Source organism: Gasterosteus aculeatus, chromosome 4 (genome assembly GCF_964276395.1).
Source record: "Gasterosteus aculeatus chromosome 4, fGasAcu3.hap1.1, whole genome shotgun sequence".
Classification (NCBI taxonomy): domain Eukaryota; kingdom Metazoa; phylum Chordata; class Actinopteri; order Perciformes; family Gasterosteidae; genus Gasterosteus; species Gasterosteus aculeatus.
The window spans coordinates 25138268-25158374 of NC_135691.1; the positions used below are offsets into that span (position 1 = coordinate 25138268).

The following is a 20107-nucleotide window of genomic DNA, read 5'->3' on the forward strand; positions in this document are numbered from 1 at the left end:
TTCTCCTTTGCCTCCTTCTACCCTACTCTTCCTCACAGAATTTCCCTGTTCATTCCTCTCAGTTCCCTATTCATCCCTTCATCCAGCTGATGTTTCTCTCCCACTCTTTTCCAGCACAATTTGAACAGGAATGGTACACGTGGGTGTGAGTGCACTGCACAAGAAACAAGTGTCTATCATGCCACTTAGTGTTGCGACTGTTATCTGCTGTGTATGTTGTAATGTACAGGGTGTTAAGGGACTAAATGGATTTGGACAGATAAGTCTCTTTATTCCCTGAGGCTTTAAGGCCTCCCTCTGCTCTTTGTTACGCTGCTAAATGTAAGCTTTTTAACCTGGAGGTGAGGGGAGTGAAAAGAACCAGATGTGAATGGATCACATAACCTCTTCTATACTTTTTACGTGTTTCTCTTTAACATTCCTATTGTTGCAGATGCAGTTCTTTGTTATTTGTATATATAAAAGCCTCTAAGCCTCTTCCAAAAAGCATGCATCTTTCAAGGAATCCCATCATCTGAAAAATGAATAAAAGTTATTCTCAGTAGATTTACATGGCTGGATTTTAATACAAGAGTAATATAAAGCCTTAACACATGTATGCATTGAATAAGATAGTAAATGTGGTAGCACTACATTTGAGATATTCTTTTATTCCAATACAATTAAAAGTTTGGAATGGCATCAAAGGAAATTATATCTCTCCTTTACTCTCTTAAAGAAGATTTAAAACTTAAAGATGATGAAGTTTATAAAGCACATTTTCAATGTCAGAAAAGCTCAAGTCTAAGTGCATGAGAAAGATTTTAGGCAAGGCAAGGCAATTTTATTTGTATAGCGCTTTTCATACACAAGGCAGACTCAAAGTGCTTCACATCATAACATTTCATACAATAAAGTGAAATCAAATGCAGGAATTAAAAGACAATTAAAAACAGCAAATAAAATTATAAATTAAAATCTTATTTAAATTGCTTAATTAAAAGCAGAGGTTAAAAGTGCAATGTAGGTCAAATTTAGCAGAAGGCGAAGCTGAACATAAAAGTTTTCAGTCTTGTTTTAAACGTGGTCAGAGTTGGGGCAAGTCTTATATCTTCAGGAAGTTTATTCCAGCTGTTTGTTGCGTAGTAATTGAATGATGCTTTCCCATGATTTGTATTTACTCTGGGAATCACTAACAGATTGGTGTCAGAAGATCTTAGTGATCTTGAAGGCTTATGTAGTGGAAGCATATCAGTGATATACTTTGGCCCTAAACCATGTAGTGATTTATATGTGAGCAGTAGGATTTTGAAATGAATTCTCTGACATACTGGGAGCCAATGTAAGGATTTAAGAATTGGTGTAATGTGCTCACATTTTTTGGTCTTTGTTAGAACTCTAGCAGCAGCGTTCTGAACAAGCTGGAGCTGCCTGACAGTTTTTTTTGGAAGACCTGCAAGGAGACCATTACAATAGTCTAGCCTACTGGTTATAAAGGCATGTACAAGTGTTTCTAAGTCTTGAGCTGACATGAGCCCTCTAAGTTGTGCTACATTTTTGACGTACTGTTATGCCTCGTGGCTTCACGGGTCAAATCCCTGTTTTTCCTATAATATGCAACAGGCTTTGCAGTACAAATGGATGTGAAGAAGACTGCGAGCTAGCCAACACCGCTTTAACAAAAAATGATTACAAGGGAGGGAAGGAAATGCATTCAGCTTCTTTTCTTTCAAGTGTATACATGATACCTTTCGCACTTAATGTGTTTGGATCAGTAACACTGAATTGAAACAAACCAAGAAAACTCCACAGTAGATAGATACAAAAATGACTGTCGGACACACAAAACAGTTGCTTGCTGATACTCTCACAGCTGCATTTCATTTCACGTGCACTGCGGCTTTTATGGCATGACGCCTTTAGCTCTGACAGGTGTGTGTGAGGTTGGTGTGGGAGGGAACTGCAAGAAACTGGAGCGTTGAGAATTTGATTTTGCTCTCTTCCTCTATTATCTCTGGTTCCTCTCCAGGAAGACATGAACCAGATCAGACGACGGGGGAAATCACTGTCCTTGTGTGTGTGTGTGTGTGTGTGTGTGTGCGCGTGCACGCTCATATGTACCCTGTATGTGACTCTGTGTTCGTTGGGGGACAATTTGAATTAGAGACCTTCAGTGTGAGGATAAAGCCTGTCCTCACTTCTCAAAAGGGTTATTTCAATATCAAGACGTGGGTTGCGGTTAATTGGAGTGAATTAGCACATATTATATTACTATATGCTCAGGTGATCTGTAGAGCCAAAAGGTTGAAAGCTCGGAAAGAGACCTAGTCAATGGCGGTTCCGATAAGTGCTTAAAATTAGCATGTGTTTGTGGAATATTGTGTATACACTTCAATTTAAATGCTGATGTGCTGTTTTTACATACGAATATGATGTGTGGGTGTGATGCACAGTTTATTTATGGCGGTTGCCTTGCAGTGTAGCTTCAAAATTATGAACAGAACTAATGCTCTCCCTTTGAACTCCGTTTGACGAAGATTTCTGTTTTCATGCATTAACCACATCTTCCTGGTCTGTGAAGCATCATTTTTTATCCTTAAATGCTAAATTTATTTTCAAGGCATGCTGCTTAATTGGAATTTGCATCCGCCACCTAATTCTCTGCATTGACTCGTTTTGCAGTCTCCCTCTCATAAGCATTTTCTACTTTATGGTCTATTTAACAATACCCAGGGTAGGGTAGTGGGCAAAATCCTTCAATTCACATTCAGTATGAGCTCCACGTTGTGCCCGGACAGTGTCAGCATAAAAGTTGCAGGTTCTGGCTATGTAGAAAGGCCGATTAAACGTGCAGTGTGAGTTTACACCAAGTGGAAGCTCACAGTCAACCGAGTAGGCTAATATTTAATCATTATTTTGTACAGTTCATATGAAATAAATAATACATGTTTATTTGTGATGTTTAGATAGCTGGATTGTGTACCCAGACCATGCCAACTGTTTTGGCGGTTTCCAGGCTTAATGCTAAGCTAACCACCAGCTGGCTCTGCCATATATTTACCGTACACTTGAGAGTGCAACCTGCTATTGATCCGAACTCGTCAAACACTTGGCGATCTGGTCCTCTTTGCTCATACTACTGCTAACTCCAACGTAAACCTATGTCATTAATAATTGGTCAGACAGCTCAGATTGTCTACACAGAGCAGTTGGGGGAGAAGGGTCAAGTAAACACAGGTGTTTCTACTCATTCGCTAGTGTAGTGGAGTCAACCACATTCTTTCCCTAAGTTTTGGTTTGGTTTTGTTTCCGAAAAACCCACGTTTGTTTGAAGATAGAAATTTATTATGAAAAGTCTGAATTTGACAATTGGGGAGTGTGAGTGGTATCAAACTTCACATCTACTCTCACAACTCTCAGCCGTAAAGTGAATAAGCTTATCCCCCAAAATGTTGAACTAGTTATTTAACCCAAATATGAAATTATATGTCAAACATATGCCGCAAAGGTGCAGAATGAGCTGACAGTAAATGTTAAGAATAACAAATCTGACAGGAGTATATGCTTAATTCAAAAACACTATATGAGTGTTAGGTCTAATCAACAAAGTCAATTGTAAAATTGCCGCAGTGTGCTTCTAAAAAAAGGTGTATATATATATATATATATGATGTACACTAGCCAGAAATACTATACTATATATACTATAATAAACGTCCCCTCTCACAGACACCTGTGCCGTCCCAGATCCACTCTTCCTGCATCGGCCTGCTGATCACACCACACTTATTTCATCTGTTGACATTATATTGAACTTGACCTCTCCAAGTCAACATTTAAGAAGTGCGGCATGACCACTTAGCCGTCTGTAGTGCGAACTTGACCTGTTAGCAGTTTCCTCAATTACAATTCTTAGACGTTTATGTTACAGCCTTTAATATTTAACACCCTGGACATATCTGTACCCGTTGTAACGAGACCCTGAAATTGAAAATGTGTTTGGGGCGCGATCGTGTGTGTGTGTGTGTGGGCTGCCGGTCGGTGTGCCACATGAGATACCCTTACTGACAGAATGAGAGGGCGGATGGGAGTGGGTGCTGGTGTGCGCGTGCCTGTGTGTGTGCAACCTGACGCTGCCTCTCACGCTCTATCTCGATATAGCATCAGTTACCATCAGGTAGAACAATTAGTCACAGAAGAGTTTGGCCAAGCAATCGAAATGGAAAAAAAACTGTGCAAATGCAACTCTGCAGCGAATTTGATTATGTATTTCACTCAAGGCTTCCCTTAAATTATTGGAAAAGAAACTAAATGATGTATATTTTCAAGTTACAAAGTACAAGCCTGCGTGCATAAACACTTTGGAAGAAGCATTTTGGCAACACGCAACCAGTCACTGAGGTTGACATTCTGCTAAACTAGAAAGAATTAACTAGGTGAGTCTTGAGCTTCTATTTTAACAAAAATAACTATATAGTTATAAGACATTTATTAAACAGGAATATGAACACTTCTGTAACCTGCAATCCACTTTTTTCTTTAGCAAAAGATTTAAAGACATTTATGCTCTGCCAGAAACATCCGAGGAAAGGCCTTTTATAATAGTCCAACCTCTTTGGTTTGGTTTCTTAATCTTTTTGTGGATGAATTAGCTGAACTTCCAGCTGCTGACCAGGTCACGTCTTCCATTACTTAGCTTGAAATCCTCATTGTGTAACTTCAATTTTCGTTTGGACACCAAATCTCAAACCGCCGTTAAGACGCCACAGGTTTGCAGCTAAACCTAAACAGAAGGCAACGTAATTAATGCATATTAGAGGGCCCAATAATCTCTGCTTGTCTCTGCGTGGCTATAATTCCTTGTGCGCAACAACCAATCAGCCGGGCCAGTCTGTTACCCATGACTGTGCGGTGTATTAAGTCCGTGTACACAATAAGCTGAGTTGTGGAGTTACTGCTTGCCAATCGGCCATTTGGAGCACCCCTTTATCCCGGCAGAGATAAGCTTCTGCTGAGCTGAGGATTGCACTACTGAGTCAGAGTGTTGCTGTGGGTCTTTTCACCTGCTGCTGACGGCAAAACCAGAATGGATGACTGACTGGCTGGAAACTCTCAGCTGGAGTCGCTCAAGAGTTGAGGCGCAATGGCTCTCCGCAGAACCCCCTCCTCTACCTGCGCAGGTGAGTGCCACGGTAACCTATAGGGAACCTCTCTTTGTGTCGCCTGTCCTGCCTGTCCTTCCTGTATCCTCACCCAACAAAAAGGACACACTAGACAGGACCTCCGTAGAGTAGCCCGCCTATTGTCCCTTCCCATTCACCCCCAATATGTGTGTGTGTGTGTGCGTGCGCGCTTGTGTGTTGGTGTCAACAGGCCGCGTGGGGCAGCCGTCAACAAGCCAGCGGGGTGTACAGTTGCATGTGAGGCTGCTGTAGTTTGAATTTGATTATTCATTCGGAACCCTGTGTGCGGATGTTGTCCCCCTCGGTGTTCTCAGGAAGCAACTATTTCTGTGTGAATTTGAACGTGTGTCAACATTTCCTTGGGCAGCTCCAGCGGGAAACATTTTGATGGCAATATTGCAATATTGACTGCAGCATGGGGAATGATTTGTCTGCTCTGAGACGTCAGGATTTACTATCGGGCCTCCTGAGGGTTTCATGCATAACATACTCTTTATGGGAAGATGGCCAATTGATAGCCCATAATGACTTCCCAGCTGTTGCACACACTGCCTTGCTTTGGCATCCAAGACAGGCTACGTAGTTTGCTACCCGAAATAGGGTGTGTGAAATGTTCCATCAGTACCGTATAGAAAATTCTTTTTGAATAAATAAAAAAGGCAATTTCACAATTTGATGTTTTTTATTCTAAATTAAATAAATAATTAACATGATAAACAATCTTGAAATGTCATCTCTATTCTCTATTATAAAATAAAAGTGCTAGTCTATCTCAGGAGTTTAACTAAGACATAACGGCTTCATGGCGCCCACATCACTTACTTCTTCTTCCCTGTCTTTTTAGTTTTTCGGCACAATACCGCCACCTGTACACATTTGGAGCAGTATCAAACGATATTTTGTATTGCATCACTCACACAAGCATCCTGGTGCATGAAACAAACCAAACGGGGATACACTTGTAGAAAAAAGCAGCTCCATTGCTCAATTAGAGGCCAGAAAACTCTGCAGGGAGCCTGCAGGGCGAATAGAGGAACTTAACCAATGTGCAATCTGCCGCTTGTAGAACTCTGCACATACCTGATTCTGCACAGTACAGCACATTTTTTTAAAGTGAGGAGAATGTTGATAATCGAGACACAATTGAATGAGTAATTTGCAATTTGCTCAAGTGCCGCAGAACTTGTGAAAATGGCGAAAATATTTAGACATACTTTTGCTTAAGTATTTTAGTTTAATTGAGATGGTAAAAACGTGAAACCCAGTAAGACCGGGTGGAAAATGTATCAATTGCATCCTGGCAGAAGCTTCCATACAACCAGTGAGGCAGAGATGAGACAACATGATAAAAGCATCAGCACTGGGTCTCTGTGCTGTACTGCTGCCCTGTGAAATACCGAAAGGTTACGATATTATATCATGAAAGTTGTTAAGATAACGTGAAGGCCAAATGTACCCTTTGTCTGCCCCCCCCCCTTGCACTGCCGAGCTGTCAGAACTACCATGGAGCCCACACTTTCACTGACTTCTCTCCCGAATCGAGACATTTTTGGGAAACATTTATAAACAACGAAATAAAATCCATTTGAAGGATATATCCAGAATATCCAAATAATTCAGCAGTAAATATGGGTTTAAAAAAAACCCGGAATAAAGGGCACAGTTTAAAAGTGGACCACCCCATCATCTAAGAATCGACAGGAGACAGACATCATAATTAAGGAACTACTCTTTCTCTGTAAAGCTGAAAAGGTCTTAATTCACTAACAAAAACAGGTTGTGTAGACATTCAGTATACCTTAGTAGCTAGCTTAGCATAATAATGCTAAGGCTAGTGACAGGTGCATTTTTTAACCATCACTTGAGAGACCAATGCTAGGATTTGATTGGCCAGTCTGCGTTTTTAAGGGGGGTAAACTTGGCGTGACGTGTCTCTCCTTGTGAGAGAGAATGTGTTAGATTTGATAACAGAAAAGCATAAATGTGACAAAATGTGAGCTGCGAGCAAAAATGAACATCAATCTGCAAATTTCACCACGCCAAATGTAATAATTGATTAAGCAGCAGTTCAGATAGTTTCCACAGTGATACAATGAGAAGATAGCAACAGTATGATAGAATCCTTCAAATATACTCCCCCAAATCCTACTTGGGTAATCTCTTCACTGTGGATGAATAACAGCTCGCAAGTGGACAAAATATATTTGTTTGTATAATCTACTTTGTTTTGAAATCCATAAACATTTACCAGAGCTTTTTTTTAAATCTGTGATGCCCTGCTTTATATAGGAGGGATTTTCTCATTAATTTCCCCTCCTAGCAGATTCAAACTGGCGACCTTCCAAATACAGGCCTGCCTCGCTAACCTCCAGGCTACTGTTCTGCTTTCAACAAGCTATAAGGACCGGAAACAAAACCGTGGCTATTGAATATCTCCCCTTATAATTCAAAAGGGCATCACTCGAACAATGTTTTACACCACGTTGTACAAACTGTGTGCGTATGAAAGAGAGAAAGATAGAATAAAAAAGAGAGCTGATCGTGGCGCTGAAATGAGAGCACAGCACATGGCCTGGTACGTTACTATGGCTACAGCTGTCCCTAAAATAACCATACACACACATAGTAGCCTTATTACACACAAAAAAACGGCAATCTGTTGCGGATCCTGAGAACACCGCAGTCAGATTGATGAAGATGTAGAAATGCCTGTTTTGGTCAGCACTGTACTTGAGGAACAGTTTAGAAAGAAAACAGTCCCATATAAACGCTGGCTTTGTATTGAGCAACAAGTAATCTGCCATCCCGTCCCAATACGCTGTTCCAAATTACACCATTTACAATATTTTTCTATCATGTGCCTTTTCTTTCTTTGCTTTATATCGTGTTCTTCGTCCTTTGAGACTGGTTGTTGAAAGGTTGGCTCCACGTAGGTTTGTCATTTTGTAAAGGGCTTCGAGGGAGCGTTTGTGAGTGACTGACGCACGCGTCAATTTTCACAGTGTGAAACAAAGCTTCAGCGGGCCACTTTGCATATCTCTGGCTCCATGAACAATGAGCGGTGAATACGTTAGTGCTCAAAACCTACAAGTCGTGAGATTGTGTCACAAACAAGAGGCTCTATGTTTTCTAGTAAAACTCCCAAATCTTGGGGAATACATTTTTTGGGGGGAGGAGGACAGCTTGCAGCTAGTTATCTTAGTTTAGCACAATGACTGGAAGGGGGGATGGGGGGGGGGGGGGGGGGGGGGACTAGCCTTGCTCTTTCTGAAATAAAATTAAAAACAGTGTTTTCATACAACACACAAAAAACTATAATACTAAATGGTGAAATACAAAGTACAATAATTACAGGTTTCATGTAGTGGATTAGTTCTTAGCTGTGCGGCAGCAACTATCCAAAGCATCCGTTGGTTGCCTAGCAACCTCACAGTGATGACAAAACTTCATTGATTTCACTGCAACCAGACAAGGAATAGTTTGCCTGGCCTTTTCCAAAACTATATTACCTCTGTTTTATTTTTAAATTATATATAGGATATGAGTTGTACCTGAGAGGAGGTGGTGGGCATATTTTCAGCTAACTGTTTCCTCTTTAGCAAAATCTTTGTGTTAGAGTAAAAAAGATTTGAGAGCAGTACCAACCTTCTGATCCTACCCTCGGCAAGAAAACACAACGACCTATTTTCACAAAATGTCAAACTATTGTTGCAGAAGAGTGTGCGAGTAGAAGAGACATTTCTTTTCACCTCTGGTGGCAAGGGTTCACTTCAGAACTTAAGATTCAGCTTCTCACAGAAGGCCTTTCTTTCCTTCCTAAGCAACCAAATGTGTGACATTACATTAATAGCTGTGCTGTTTCCTCAATCATTTCATGTTGGAGGGACCTTCTCTATTTCATGTTCACTCTATAGGCAGTGCACAAATGTGAAGAAAGATTTGAAAGTTGCAATGCGGATGGTTCCCTTTGCCAGGATAGACGGACGAAAGCTTCAGGACAAGATGTGAAAACACACCTGAATCAATAGATCTGAATCATCCAAGACGCTCTAGATTTTCCCCCTGTTTAACTTCTGTATGTGGTCCCTGAGTGAGGAATCCTTTTTTACAGCGTGGAACGGTCTATAGATGTACATCTCCTCACCACCATGTCAAAGACGTTGCCTGTCAAGACATCATTTCCAGATAATTGAATCGTTTGCACTTCCAAACAAAGTTTCCTGGTGATGACTTCCTCAATTTGCAATAATTGTATTTCCAAAATAAATGTCTTCCAGAATCATGGACCAACGGCGCGAGCTACATGCGAGTGGCCACAGCGCTGAGCGAGTCTTCCTCCATCCACAGCGACGGCCTGTACCACCTGACCAAGGACGTGTCCAGGATGGAACTGGAACCCATAAGCTACAGCATCCTGGAGCCTGTCCCATACAACGAGGAGCCCAGTGCTGTGGAACAACAACGTTTGTTGAAGGTTACTACCAAAGAAAGTGTGCGATTAGGCCAAACAAAACAAAACATACTAAAGTGCTGTTTTGAGCCTGCTCATACATACTGGGAAGAACTAGTAGAAAAAAAGTAAATGATGTAATATTTCCAGCATGGGTAATGTATTGCATTGCATTACATCATTTTATGACTTAGCATAACATGGAAGAAAAATCTCATTAAAAGGAGTCTTTCTGTGTTTTTCAAGACACTTTTTCTTGTAGTCTTCAAAATAATAGTTGCAACTCAAATATTTGGGCGAATTAAAGCAACTTCAATGGGCCTTTGGGCAAAAAGTGTGAATCTATTTTGGAAATTGGTTTAAGGAGAAACCAGCTGAGTAAAGGTTGACAGGTTATTGGTACCTTTTGATGATAGTCTACCAATAAATTAACCAGTAGGGTTACAGGGAAAGATATTTACTTGCACGTGCAGTTTTAAACCATTTCAACACCGAACTAAATAGTACATTTAGTCTTTACTAAAAAATAATTATGTTTTGGCCTAAAAAGAACAATGGAATTAGCACAAAACTAATCAAAAAAATTACTTGTTTTGATAATTAAAGTAATACTGAAGTAAATGGTTCATTTGGTACACCAGCAGCTGTCTCGTGGGTGTTGGGTTTTTGGATTTGTGTCAAAAAAAAGATTTTCATAATGATATGTCAAACGTAATCCACCTTTCCCTAGAAATGTAATTCACAGGACAGGGCGCCTGCGATGTCGCTGTATTAAATCCCTCTCCAAGTTACATCAGCTCTCCACACTGTAAAAGATGACTGTAAAACTGACCGTAAAAGCCATTTTTCTAAATAATGATATTTCATTTATTTAAATGATAAAATGTATAAAAGAAGATTCCAAATGAACTTTCACATTTTTCATTTGTTTACCGTTAAAATGAATTTGAGAGGTGACCTATTCCAGAACCAGACACTCTAAATACTGGTGAAACCACGTGAAATCACAATTTAAATTGACACCAGCATTTCAGAAATATGTTATTTATTTAAATGTTCCAATCGCCATTTCTGAGGCTGGAGCATTGAGCCCAAGTGACGCGTTTAAAGGCAGACACTTCTTACAGCGTGGGATGCTCCGTGGCAAAAGCGCCGGCGGTGCGCAGCCAGCCTCCAGATCCCACCGTGGAGCAGGCGCGCCTCACCAGATCAGTCAGGTGTCATCCGGGGGATGATGGGGATGAAGGTGGTGGTGATGGTGATGAGCGGAGCTGTTTTTTTCCGTGAGAAGCGGCAACTTTCACTCTTACTCTTCTTCTTCTACTTCTTCCTCTTCCCCGGGTGTCTCTAAAGCGCAAGAGCATGCAGATATCCCCGAGTGAAGACAAGCTCCCTGTAAGTAGGACCGTATCCATCCGCCGCCGCTCTTCTCCTTTGACATTTAGCGGCACGGTTGCAAACTCCGCGGGGCTGTTTGCGGTGGGCTCACTGCGTTATATTAGTAGCTTAACTCATTAAGCTGTTGTGGAGGAGACTATTTGAAATAAGAAGAAATATTTTAAGTAACCAGCAAACCGGTGAGGTTCTGTAAAATATTTTACAACCTCCGTGTAACGTGTTGTTAATCACGCGCACGCGAGATTCTACGTGAGGCCGCGTAGCATTAAAACAAACTGAAAATTCAGGTTTCTTCTTCATGAAGAAAACCTTTGGGCAAACTTTGACCGCCGTATGGAAGTTAACGCGTCACACTGAATATGGTTCATATGGTTGGTGGTTCAACATGATACATGTTGAATTTTGTATTTGCACGAGGAACATAATCATGTAACATTTTTTAAAAACACGTAAACGCAACATACTTGTTGATTAGACCTCGCTTGGGCGGAGCCACGATGGGAATTATGTGAGGTCATCAAACGCATCACTCGGTGATTATTGCCCATTAAAAAAGCCTCGGTGGTTTATCCCGTCACATTTACATTATGCTCTCCACACAACCAATTACAATGGTAAACATTATATTGTGGTACATTTGTTAGTTTTCGTAGCGGTTGCATGCGTGTAATAGGTTGTGTGGTAAAAAAGAGATTTAAAATGTTTTTCCACAGTACAAAATATACAAGTCAGTAGCCATCTTATGAATTTGATAGCTTTTACCTGCCCCCCCCATCAATTTTAAAAAGGTGTCATTTCGGTGCAGTGTGAGTAACTTGTCACTGAGGGTTAAAGCGAGATATTTTTCTAGCGCATGTAAAACCATATTCTGGAAGCATAGATCTGCATTTATTCTGTTCAGCAAGAGGCAACCGATGGCAAAGCCAAGCTGGCCTCGTCTACTCCTTGTGAAACTTGAGCTTGCGCATGTGCTCATCTATTCATCCACTTCATGTAAGTGATGTTGCGTTATTTATCTGTCTCAAGAAAATAAAATACATAACTTGTTGTTCACGCGACTCGGCACGTTGGCAGAACGAGCTGCCCTGCCGATAAAAGTAAGAAAGCTGCTCTTAGAAAGTGAAAAACCCCTCTCATCGTGTCCAGAGCGTATAGAGCCATCCCTACCGCGTCCTCCGTGTTTAGTCTCCCCCTCTGCCTTCCCTCTGTCTAAATAAAGAATAAAACTGCCAGAGGTGAGCTGACTGCCCACTCTGCTGTTGAAGGTTCTCACTTCAATGTTTTTGAGAACCTGCCAAAAGCCACTTCTGCTTGCGTGTGCTGACACTGCAGTAGATGTTTAAGTTAATTCAAATGGTTCTTACATAACACCAGTGCTGCGTAAAGTTTCCGTCTTTAAAGCAATGTGTGTTAGCTAGATCGATTTGTGAGGCCTTGATATAATTAATGCAAAAAGAAAGATTTCCTCCACCCAACAGCAGTGGGTGCTCCCACAGCCCACTTTACTCTATGTATCTCTCGCTCTCTGATTTGCCCTCAGGTCGTGGGCTCACCTTCAGGCCCTCAGGGCACCGGGGAGGGCCTTTACTTCTCTGACGGCAAGCGGAAAGTTGACTACGTCCTGGTCTTACACCAGCGCCGGAACGGCTCCATACGATCGCACGCCAGCGCCGCGGTTTCGCACGACAGGCTGTCCATCGTGTCCAACGGCAACTTCCCCCCTTCGGCGGGCTCGGATGGCGCGGCCGGGAAAGGAGGTGGCGGATTGTTACGGGAGCCGGCGCGGGCCGGAGAGGTGTTCATGGAGCTCGGCGATGCCGGAGAGAAAGAGCCAACGGAGCCCGCCGACCACGAGGTGCGTCTCATCCGGCAGGAATTCGAGGCCAGCCTGCTGGAGGCCGGCCTGGAGTTGGAGCGGGACAAAGAGGTGAGTGTGCCTGTGTGGCCACGCCGACGTCCATGTCCTCCCGCTAAAGAAGACCGAAGATGATGTTCAATATTCTAACGTGATAACTCAAAGGCTTTAACCTTCATCCGTCTTGGCGCTTTGAACCACAGCACCTCAGTGTGTAAGCACTCATTTCATCGCTCTGTCTACTGTTGAGGGTCGGCTGTCAGTCAGTGTAATAATCTAGATGAGCGACCCTAATGAAAAGCCTCGCGTGAAACTATACTGACAAATAATAATCGGTATGAAAGCAGTTGTTGATTGAATAGTAAATAAAAGTCCACAGCCTTTCACAGGCATGTTTTCCAGCGCACTGCAATGAGAGGTTAAGGCAGGCTCAACAATATTTGGATAAAGAATACAAGTAAAATATGTAATAAAATCAAGCAATATAAACTGCAGAGTCAGGGGCCCCATGGACACCTTTCGCATTTCTCATTTCTGTTTTGTCCTATTATTAATTTGAAAACATTGATTTGTGCAGTATTCCGTAAACCATAGAGAGCATAAAAAGACAATGCTCAAAACGGTATAAAACCTCCTGGCGTGTTCCTGTGCTGCCCTGTCGGCGGATAATGAGGCTAAACGGTTTGGAATAGGATCAGATTGTTGATTTCAGACACTAACCAGGAGCCGGTGCTTTGATCCGCGTGATTTTTGAGGGATTTTCACGATATACACTAACAAAGGATCTGATGTAACTTTTTCTTGAGCTATTTAAGGTGAGCGCCTACATGGCAACCTGGCTCAGATGTTACAGTAGAGGAAAGAGGTGGGTGAGGCTCGCTATGTTTTAAGGATGTAAGGTGGCTATTACACCAGCTGGAGCCCAGAGGTGGAGGTGTCTATTTAACTTGTATGGACTTGCGTTTTCTGCCTTTCTTCGACACCTTGCTGCTGTTGGACGAAATGATAATTGAATAATATACAATCCCCTATAGTTCCCACGTTAATTTGTTCATAAATGACCCTCCGGAATCAGAATCAGAACGACACGTCTGAGCACAAGGTCTAAATGTCCAACTGAAAGGTGCATCAACTCAAGGAATGAACTCAACACAGCTCAACGCTGTGGATATGTGTGTTGATCATATCACATCGTTAAGAAGGCACAGCAGATTGAACCAAAGTTCTTCATAACTGCATCAGTTAAAGAGTGTTTTCTCTTTCTTTCTCCAGTACAGACTAAAAAGTCCCTGCGCAGTAAATCCCAGCTGTGTCCTTAGTGCTGGATCACTTCAACCCAACAGAAACACATGCTACTGAACATAGATTACTGATAGGTAGATAGATTATTGATCAATGGATGGACTGTTTTGCACCTTATTTGTGAGGTTGTTGCAGTTTTGTTCATATGGCAGTGCTTTTAAAATAAAAGCAAAACACACTTCTTTTGATTCATTACTTAATTCTGTGCATAGCAACCACAATTAAAAATTGTATCTGTTGCCCAGCATTAATATATAATATATATTTTTCTATTTAAAAAAAAAAGAAATCTGTTAAAGCATCTCCTTCAAACCACTTCATTCAGGTTTCTCAAGACTGCATTTGAACACATCATGATGCAACCTGGTTTGTCCCATGTCAGCTGCGATCAGCTCCACACCCTGAATATGATAAGCGGTTTGGATAATGGATGGATAATAGAGTGATTTTCCATTGGATAGAGCTTTGGGGAGCCGTTGCTAAGTGTGTTATTGTAGTTTGTGTGTCCACGCAACCTAAGCCCAGATGAGATTAGCCGACTGGTGGCTCTTCATCTCCTCTCACAATTTAAGGTGCAGATCAAATCTGCCACCGAGCGCAGGGCACCCAATATAGAGAGGGGAGACTTGCGTTCCAGTGGCCCTCATTTGCATGGAGGGCTACTCTTACATGATGACTGACAAACGTAATTACACTGTTTCCATCTAGAGGAAGCTAGATTGCAGTGGGAGGCGGGACTGGCTGAGAGATGGAACATTGACTAATAAGAACTCTAGTTTGCTGCTCACTTAATTTGCTCTTAAGGAGATAACCAGAAGATCTTGTTTGACACTGTTTGTGGTACTTGTATCGAATGAGGACACACTTCATCTTACTCCACCCAAATCTATCTATCTATCTATCTATCTATCTATCTATCTATCTATCTATCTATCTATCTATCTATCTATCTATCTATCTATCAGCCTTTCACATTGTTAAGCATATTTGAATAGGACTCCTCAGTTTGGCTTTCTGCTCAGCCAACAAAAAGAAGGCAGAGGCTCGAAAAACAGGTGGAGGGCCACCTTCAAAACCTCTGACAGAGGTGGAGGCCCTCAGCCTAAACAGTGGTGGCTGAAGGTATCCCTGGGGGATGCCTTCGTCGTGGCGCAGGGGGTAGAGCGGGTGCTCTGGGGAGCGCAAGGTTGGAGGTTCGAGTCCTGGCTGCCCCATGTCTCAAGTCAAAGTGTACCTGGGCCAAATGTAAAAGCCATGGGTTTAAAGTGTAATGTAAGTCACTTTGGATAAACGCATCAGCTAAATGAGTAGAGTAGAATTTGGATATTGACATGTAGACTGAAGTGATGAGCATAGATAATGGCTAACTACCACATTCTTGTCCTTGAACAGAACATGGTTGGGCATCACCAGGAGGAGGGTCCATCAATGTCCACAGCACAGCTTGAAACCGTGAGATTTTCGGTCAATACCATGTTAAATCTGTATGTGGAACTGTAGGAATTAAATGTCGTCCATATGTTTCCTAGCTACCAGTAAAGCGGTAGCGTTCTAACAGAAATTCCTCTGGAAATAATAAAACGTCTAATCTGGGTCAGAAGACTCTCGCGGCGTAAAGCATTTCGAATCACGACGTCTTCGATGTCAGTTGGATTCGGTAGGAACGGGCAATCCATGTCTACCAGCTTTCTTCATGTGGGAGAAGACGGAAGAAACTCCGGGTTTCTTATAGTAAACCTGCCAGCGAGCAGGTTAGAGCATGGATCGGCCAGACTTTTTCTTTCCGAGCCCGGCCCGCGTACGACAGAGTTGGGCCTGAGTCCGACCCGAGTCCGACATCCTTTAAACTATTTTGTCCGAACCCGACCCGAGCCCGACGGAGTCAATGCCTCAACTGTTGTTGACAGATGTTGACTTCACTACTTATTAAGATATTTTAAATATGGAATGTTCAATGCCTTATCGCGCTGATGTGTCCGAGCCCCGACCCGAGTCTGACTATATTTTCTAAATATTTATCCGGTCGGGTATCCACCCTCTAGAGCAGGTTATGTTCACAGAGTCTGTTACCATGGTGATTGACTCAGAGTTTCAGTTACCTCTCTATCTGGAACGGATAACTCAGTTTCCCTGATCTCAGGGTTAACTTACTCTGAGTTTTCACATAACCCGCTTTCGGGAACACCCCCCTGGTCTACAAGGATCACGGTGTTGTGATATTGTGGCACTTTTCCAGAGTCTGCACTGGATATTTAACCATTCTTTATTATAACAGCACCACTGCAGTGGTGTCTTATATTGGCATAGAGATTAAGCTCACTATATATTTTACATATATATAATTTCATACAAAGAATCATTAAGAACTTAAAAGTTCTTAAAGTTTCTATTTTATTCCTTTGGCTGTTGCACTGACATAACTTCTCCTTCACGTGTCCAACCTGTTAGACTTCAGACTTAATTGGATGATGGATGAAAAAGAAAGTGTGGAAATGTCAAACCTGTTGACGGTGTCTGAGGATTATTGAGTTGACCTTCGATCTCTCAGGGACACTTTTGATTAAATCCAGGCAAGTTGTTAATTCGGGGAGCGGAGGTTCAGTCTGTTGAGGGCTTGGGAAACAGAATTAGCAAGCGAGAATGATTCTCTCCAGTAAATCGATTAACTGGATGGAATAAGAGGAGTAGCGCAGTCCTGTGTGTACTGTAAAAATTAGTTTGAAAAAAGTGATTGTTCCGAGGAATCTGTGCGAGTCTCTCGTTGTTACACGAGAGGAGGTTGTTTGTCCTGTTCAAAATGATGAATGTTATTGTGAACAACATGATCATAGGTTATGAAGGATGCCATGTTATAGTAAACCACATCTTAATTGAATTCACAAACATTAATAAACAGCTTAATAAAAAGCACATTAGCCAAGAATGCAGCGATGGATTTCATTGCTCTCTTAAAACATCCTGCGGTTGTTTGTTAGGTGTGGTGGTAGTGGGAAGCTATCCCAGAAGGCATTGGGAGTCTTATCAAGCTCTCACATGAAGACCGACTAACACATTTTCCGATTCAGATGTGTTAACATGTGTTTGGACTTTGCAAGGAGATGCATGCCCTGTTGCCCCGGTTACAAGGGAAGTGTGAATTTAAAGTGTCAGCATAATTGTCACTCTGGTAGATTCAAACCCCCCGAAATAGGGATGTGACCAAAATCTTATTGAGTTCCATTTTGTTTCTTTTTCCGGTATATTGTGTTGTAGCTCTACAGCGGAAACCTGTAGCTCCCGCCAATATCACTGTACTCAAAGGAAATGCTTTGATCTCTTGAGTCGATGCAAATGGTGTGTGCTTATTTGTGTGATGCAACAGGTATCCTGTGTTTGTAGAATACTTAGTATCCGGGTGACAAAAGCGCATCTCAACCGAGCTCTACTATTCTCCCATAGTGTGTACTTCTTCACTGGACCTTCTCTATATGATCCATGCGGTCTCCATTCTACTTCTTCTTTTCTTTCATTCTCACCAACCACCACTTCACTCTGCTCAGCCATCACGTTGAACAATTACCATCTCATATCCAATGCCCCCCCACCAACACACACCTATCCGAAGAAGCCCCCCCCGGCTGCGTCCTAGTTCAACCCTCCCCCCTACAGAGATAAAGAGCTAATTGGAAATCCCTCTACTAATTAACCTTCTCCAGGCTGAAAGGTATTTATATCCCCCGCTTTTTCACGGAGCGATAAAGACGGGAAGGGGAGGAGTGAGAGGAAGGAAAAAGGGGGCGAGAGGGCAGAGAAGTGAATGTGAACAAGTGGGTGGAATGTAATGGGTGTTGTTTGGACGTGGGTGCAAGTAAGTGAGGAGGTGGAGATGCCAGATGTAACATCAATACATAATTGCTTGTCTTAACTGTGTGATTACAATAAGCGTCAGGAAGTCACCTGTCAGCTTTCTGTCAGATCCGGAGGGCATGTGAGGGTTTTGGCGATTGCAGTTGGTGGAAGCAGCTGATGAGCAGAAATAAAAAAACTTCCAACTAGTGCATTTTCATTAATCGGGAGGAGGCCAGCGACAGGGCTTCTGGGAAAATGTGGTCTTGTTTGGAGAAACACATGTTCTAAATACCACTTGTGTGAGATAAAGTTCAGCGGTTGTATTTCCTGTGTTATGTGAGCATATTATTCTCTCCGGGGTCTGTTGAGCGGTGGCAGACAGTTGTGTTGGTTTTGACATCCTTTGGTTTAGCTGACAACACTTAAACTTCATTCGCCTTGACGGTTATGATGTTACTGATTGCCACACTCCATAACGGTAGACCTTTTGCTTTGTTTGGTCGAAATAAACACTTCTCTATCAACTATTTTGTCTTTGCCGTATTTGTCGGTGACGTGGAGAACCAGGAGGTCTGCAGGAGAACTGCAGGGGCGTTGGTGAGGCCAAAAGGCATGACCAGGTATTTCAAACGTCCCAGAGGGGTGTTAAAGGCTGTCTTCCACTCGTTTCCTATCTGGATGCACACCAGGTGGCAGGCGTTGCGGAGGTCCAATTGAGAGAAGATGGTGGCCTTGAAAAGGGGCTCTCAAGCGGAATCAATAAGGGGAAGGGGGTATTTATTCTTAATCTGTGTCAATGCTAACACGGGAAGCCAGCTCATTGATAGATTGATACCTTATTGATCCCTCAAGAGGGAAATTTTGGTATCACAGCAGCATGTACAGGGAAGAAAATAGAATAAAAAGATACACATTATATACAATATAATAAGATAGAAATATTAAATTATTAAATTAAATAAATTAAATAAACTAAAACTGAAACAAAAGAATAACCTTCCAAAAGAGACAACAATAATAATTTGTAAAAGGAGAAGAGGAAGAGCAGCAACATCACAGCAGTACAGGGTTATAATAATTATTTAGCCAGGGATGATTTATTGTAAAGTGTTATTGCACTGGGCAGGAATGACCTCCTGTATCGGTCCTTGTGACAGCGGAGCTGAAAGAGTCTGTTGGAGAACGTGCTCCGCTGTCCCTGTAGCAGGTGGTGGAGGGGGTGGTCAGGATTATCCAATATGGATAACAGTTTCTTCAGTGACCTCCCCTCCACCACCTTTTCCAAGCTGTCCTGTTTGCAGCCAATGATGGAGTCGGCCTTCTTAACAAGTTTGTTAAGTCTGTTGGTGTCACCGGCTCCAATGCTGCTCCCCCAGCAGACCACGGCGAAGTACAAAGCACTGGCCACAACAGACTGATAGAACATCTCCAACATCTTGCTGCACACATGGAAGGATTGAAGCTTCCTCAGGAAAAAGAGTCGACTCATCCCCTTCCTGTAGACGGCGTTGATGTTGGTCTTCCAGTTCAGTCTGTTGTCGATGGAGACACCCAGGTACTTGTAGTCCTCGACCATGGCCACCTCCTCTCCCAGAACCCTCAGCGGTAGCGGAGCCGTCGTCTTCCTCCCGAAGTCGACCACCATCTCTCTGGTCTTGGCCACGTTCAGGAGCAGGTGATTTCTGCCCGCCCACACAACAAAGTCCTCCACTATTGCCCTGTACTCCTCCTCCCATCCATCCCTTATACACCCTACCACTGCAGAGTCATCAGAGAATTTCTGCAGATGGCAGGACTCCTGAGTTATACTGAAAGTCAGTGGTATATAAGGTGAACAGGAAGGGAGACAGAACAGTTCCCTGTGGAGCTCCAGTACCACTGACAACTGTATCAGACAGCACGCTGCCCAGTCTGACGAACTGTGGCCTGCCTGTCAGGTAGTCAGTGATCCAGGAGACGGTGGACGAGTCCACCCCCACCACCCGCAGCTTCTCACTCAGCAGCAGTGGTTGGATGGTGTTGAAGGCACTGGAGAAATCAAAGAAAGTTATTCTCACAGAGCCACCCTTTCCATCCAGGTGCGACTGGGCTCGTTGCAGCAGGTAGATGATG

General features: G+C 42.6%; 1 protein-coding gene across 5 annotated transcripts in view; it reads left to right on the top strand.

Annotated features, from left to right (window-relative positions):
- The first annotated feature begins 4905 nt into the window (after window positions 1–4905).
- Window positions 4906–20107, top strand: part of ano2b (anoctamin 2b) — a 58214-nt gene continuing 43012 nt past the window's right edge. For 4 of the 5 annotated variants that reach the window (XM_040174025.2, XM_040174027.2, XM_040174026.2 and 1 more), the window contains exons 1-4: window positions 4906–5159; window positions 9440–9636; window positions 10966–11007; window positions 12551–12937. In XM_040174025.2, coding sequence (XP_040029959.2) covers window positions 5123–5159; window positions 9440–9636; window positions 10966–11007; window positions 12551–12937 — 663 coding nt within the window. In that variant the 5' untranslated portion in view covers window positions 4906–5122. Of the gene's footprint in view, window positions 5160–9439; window positions 9637–10735; window positions 11008–12550; window positions 12938–20107 lie in introns of those variants that run through there. The other variant, XM_040174028.2, reaches the window with a different exon arrangement.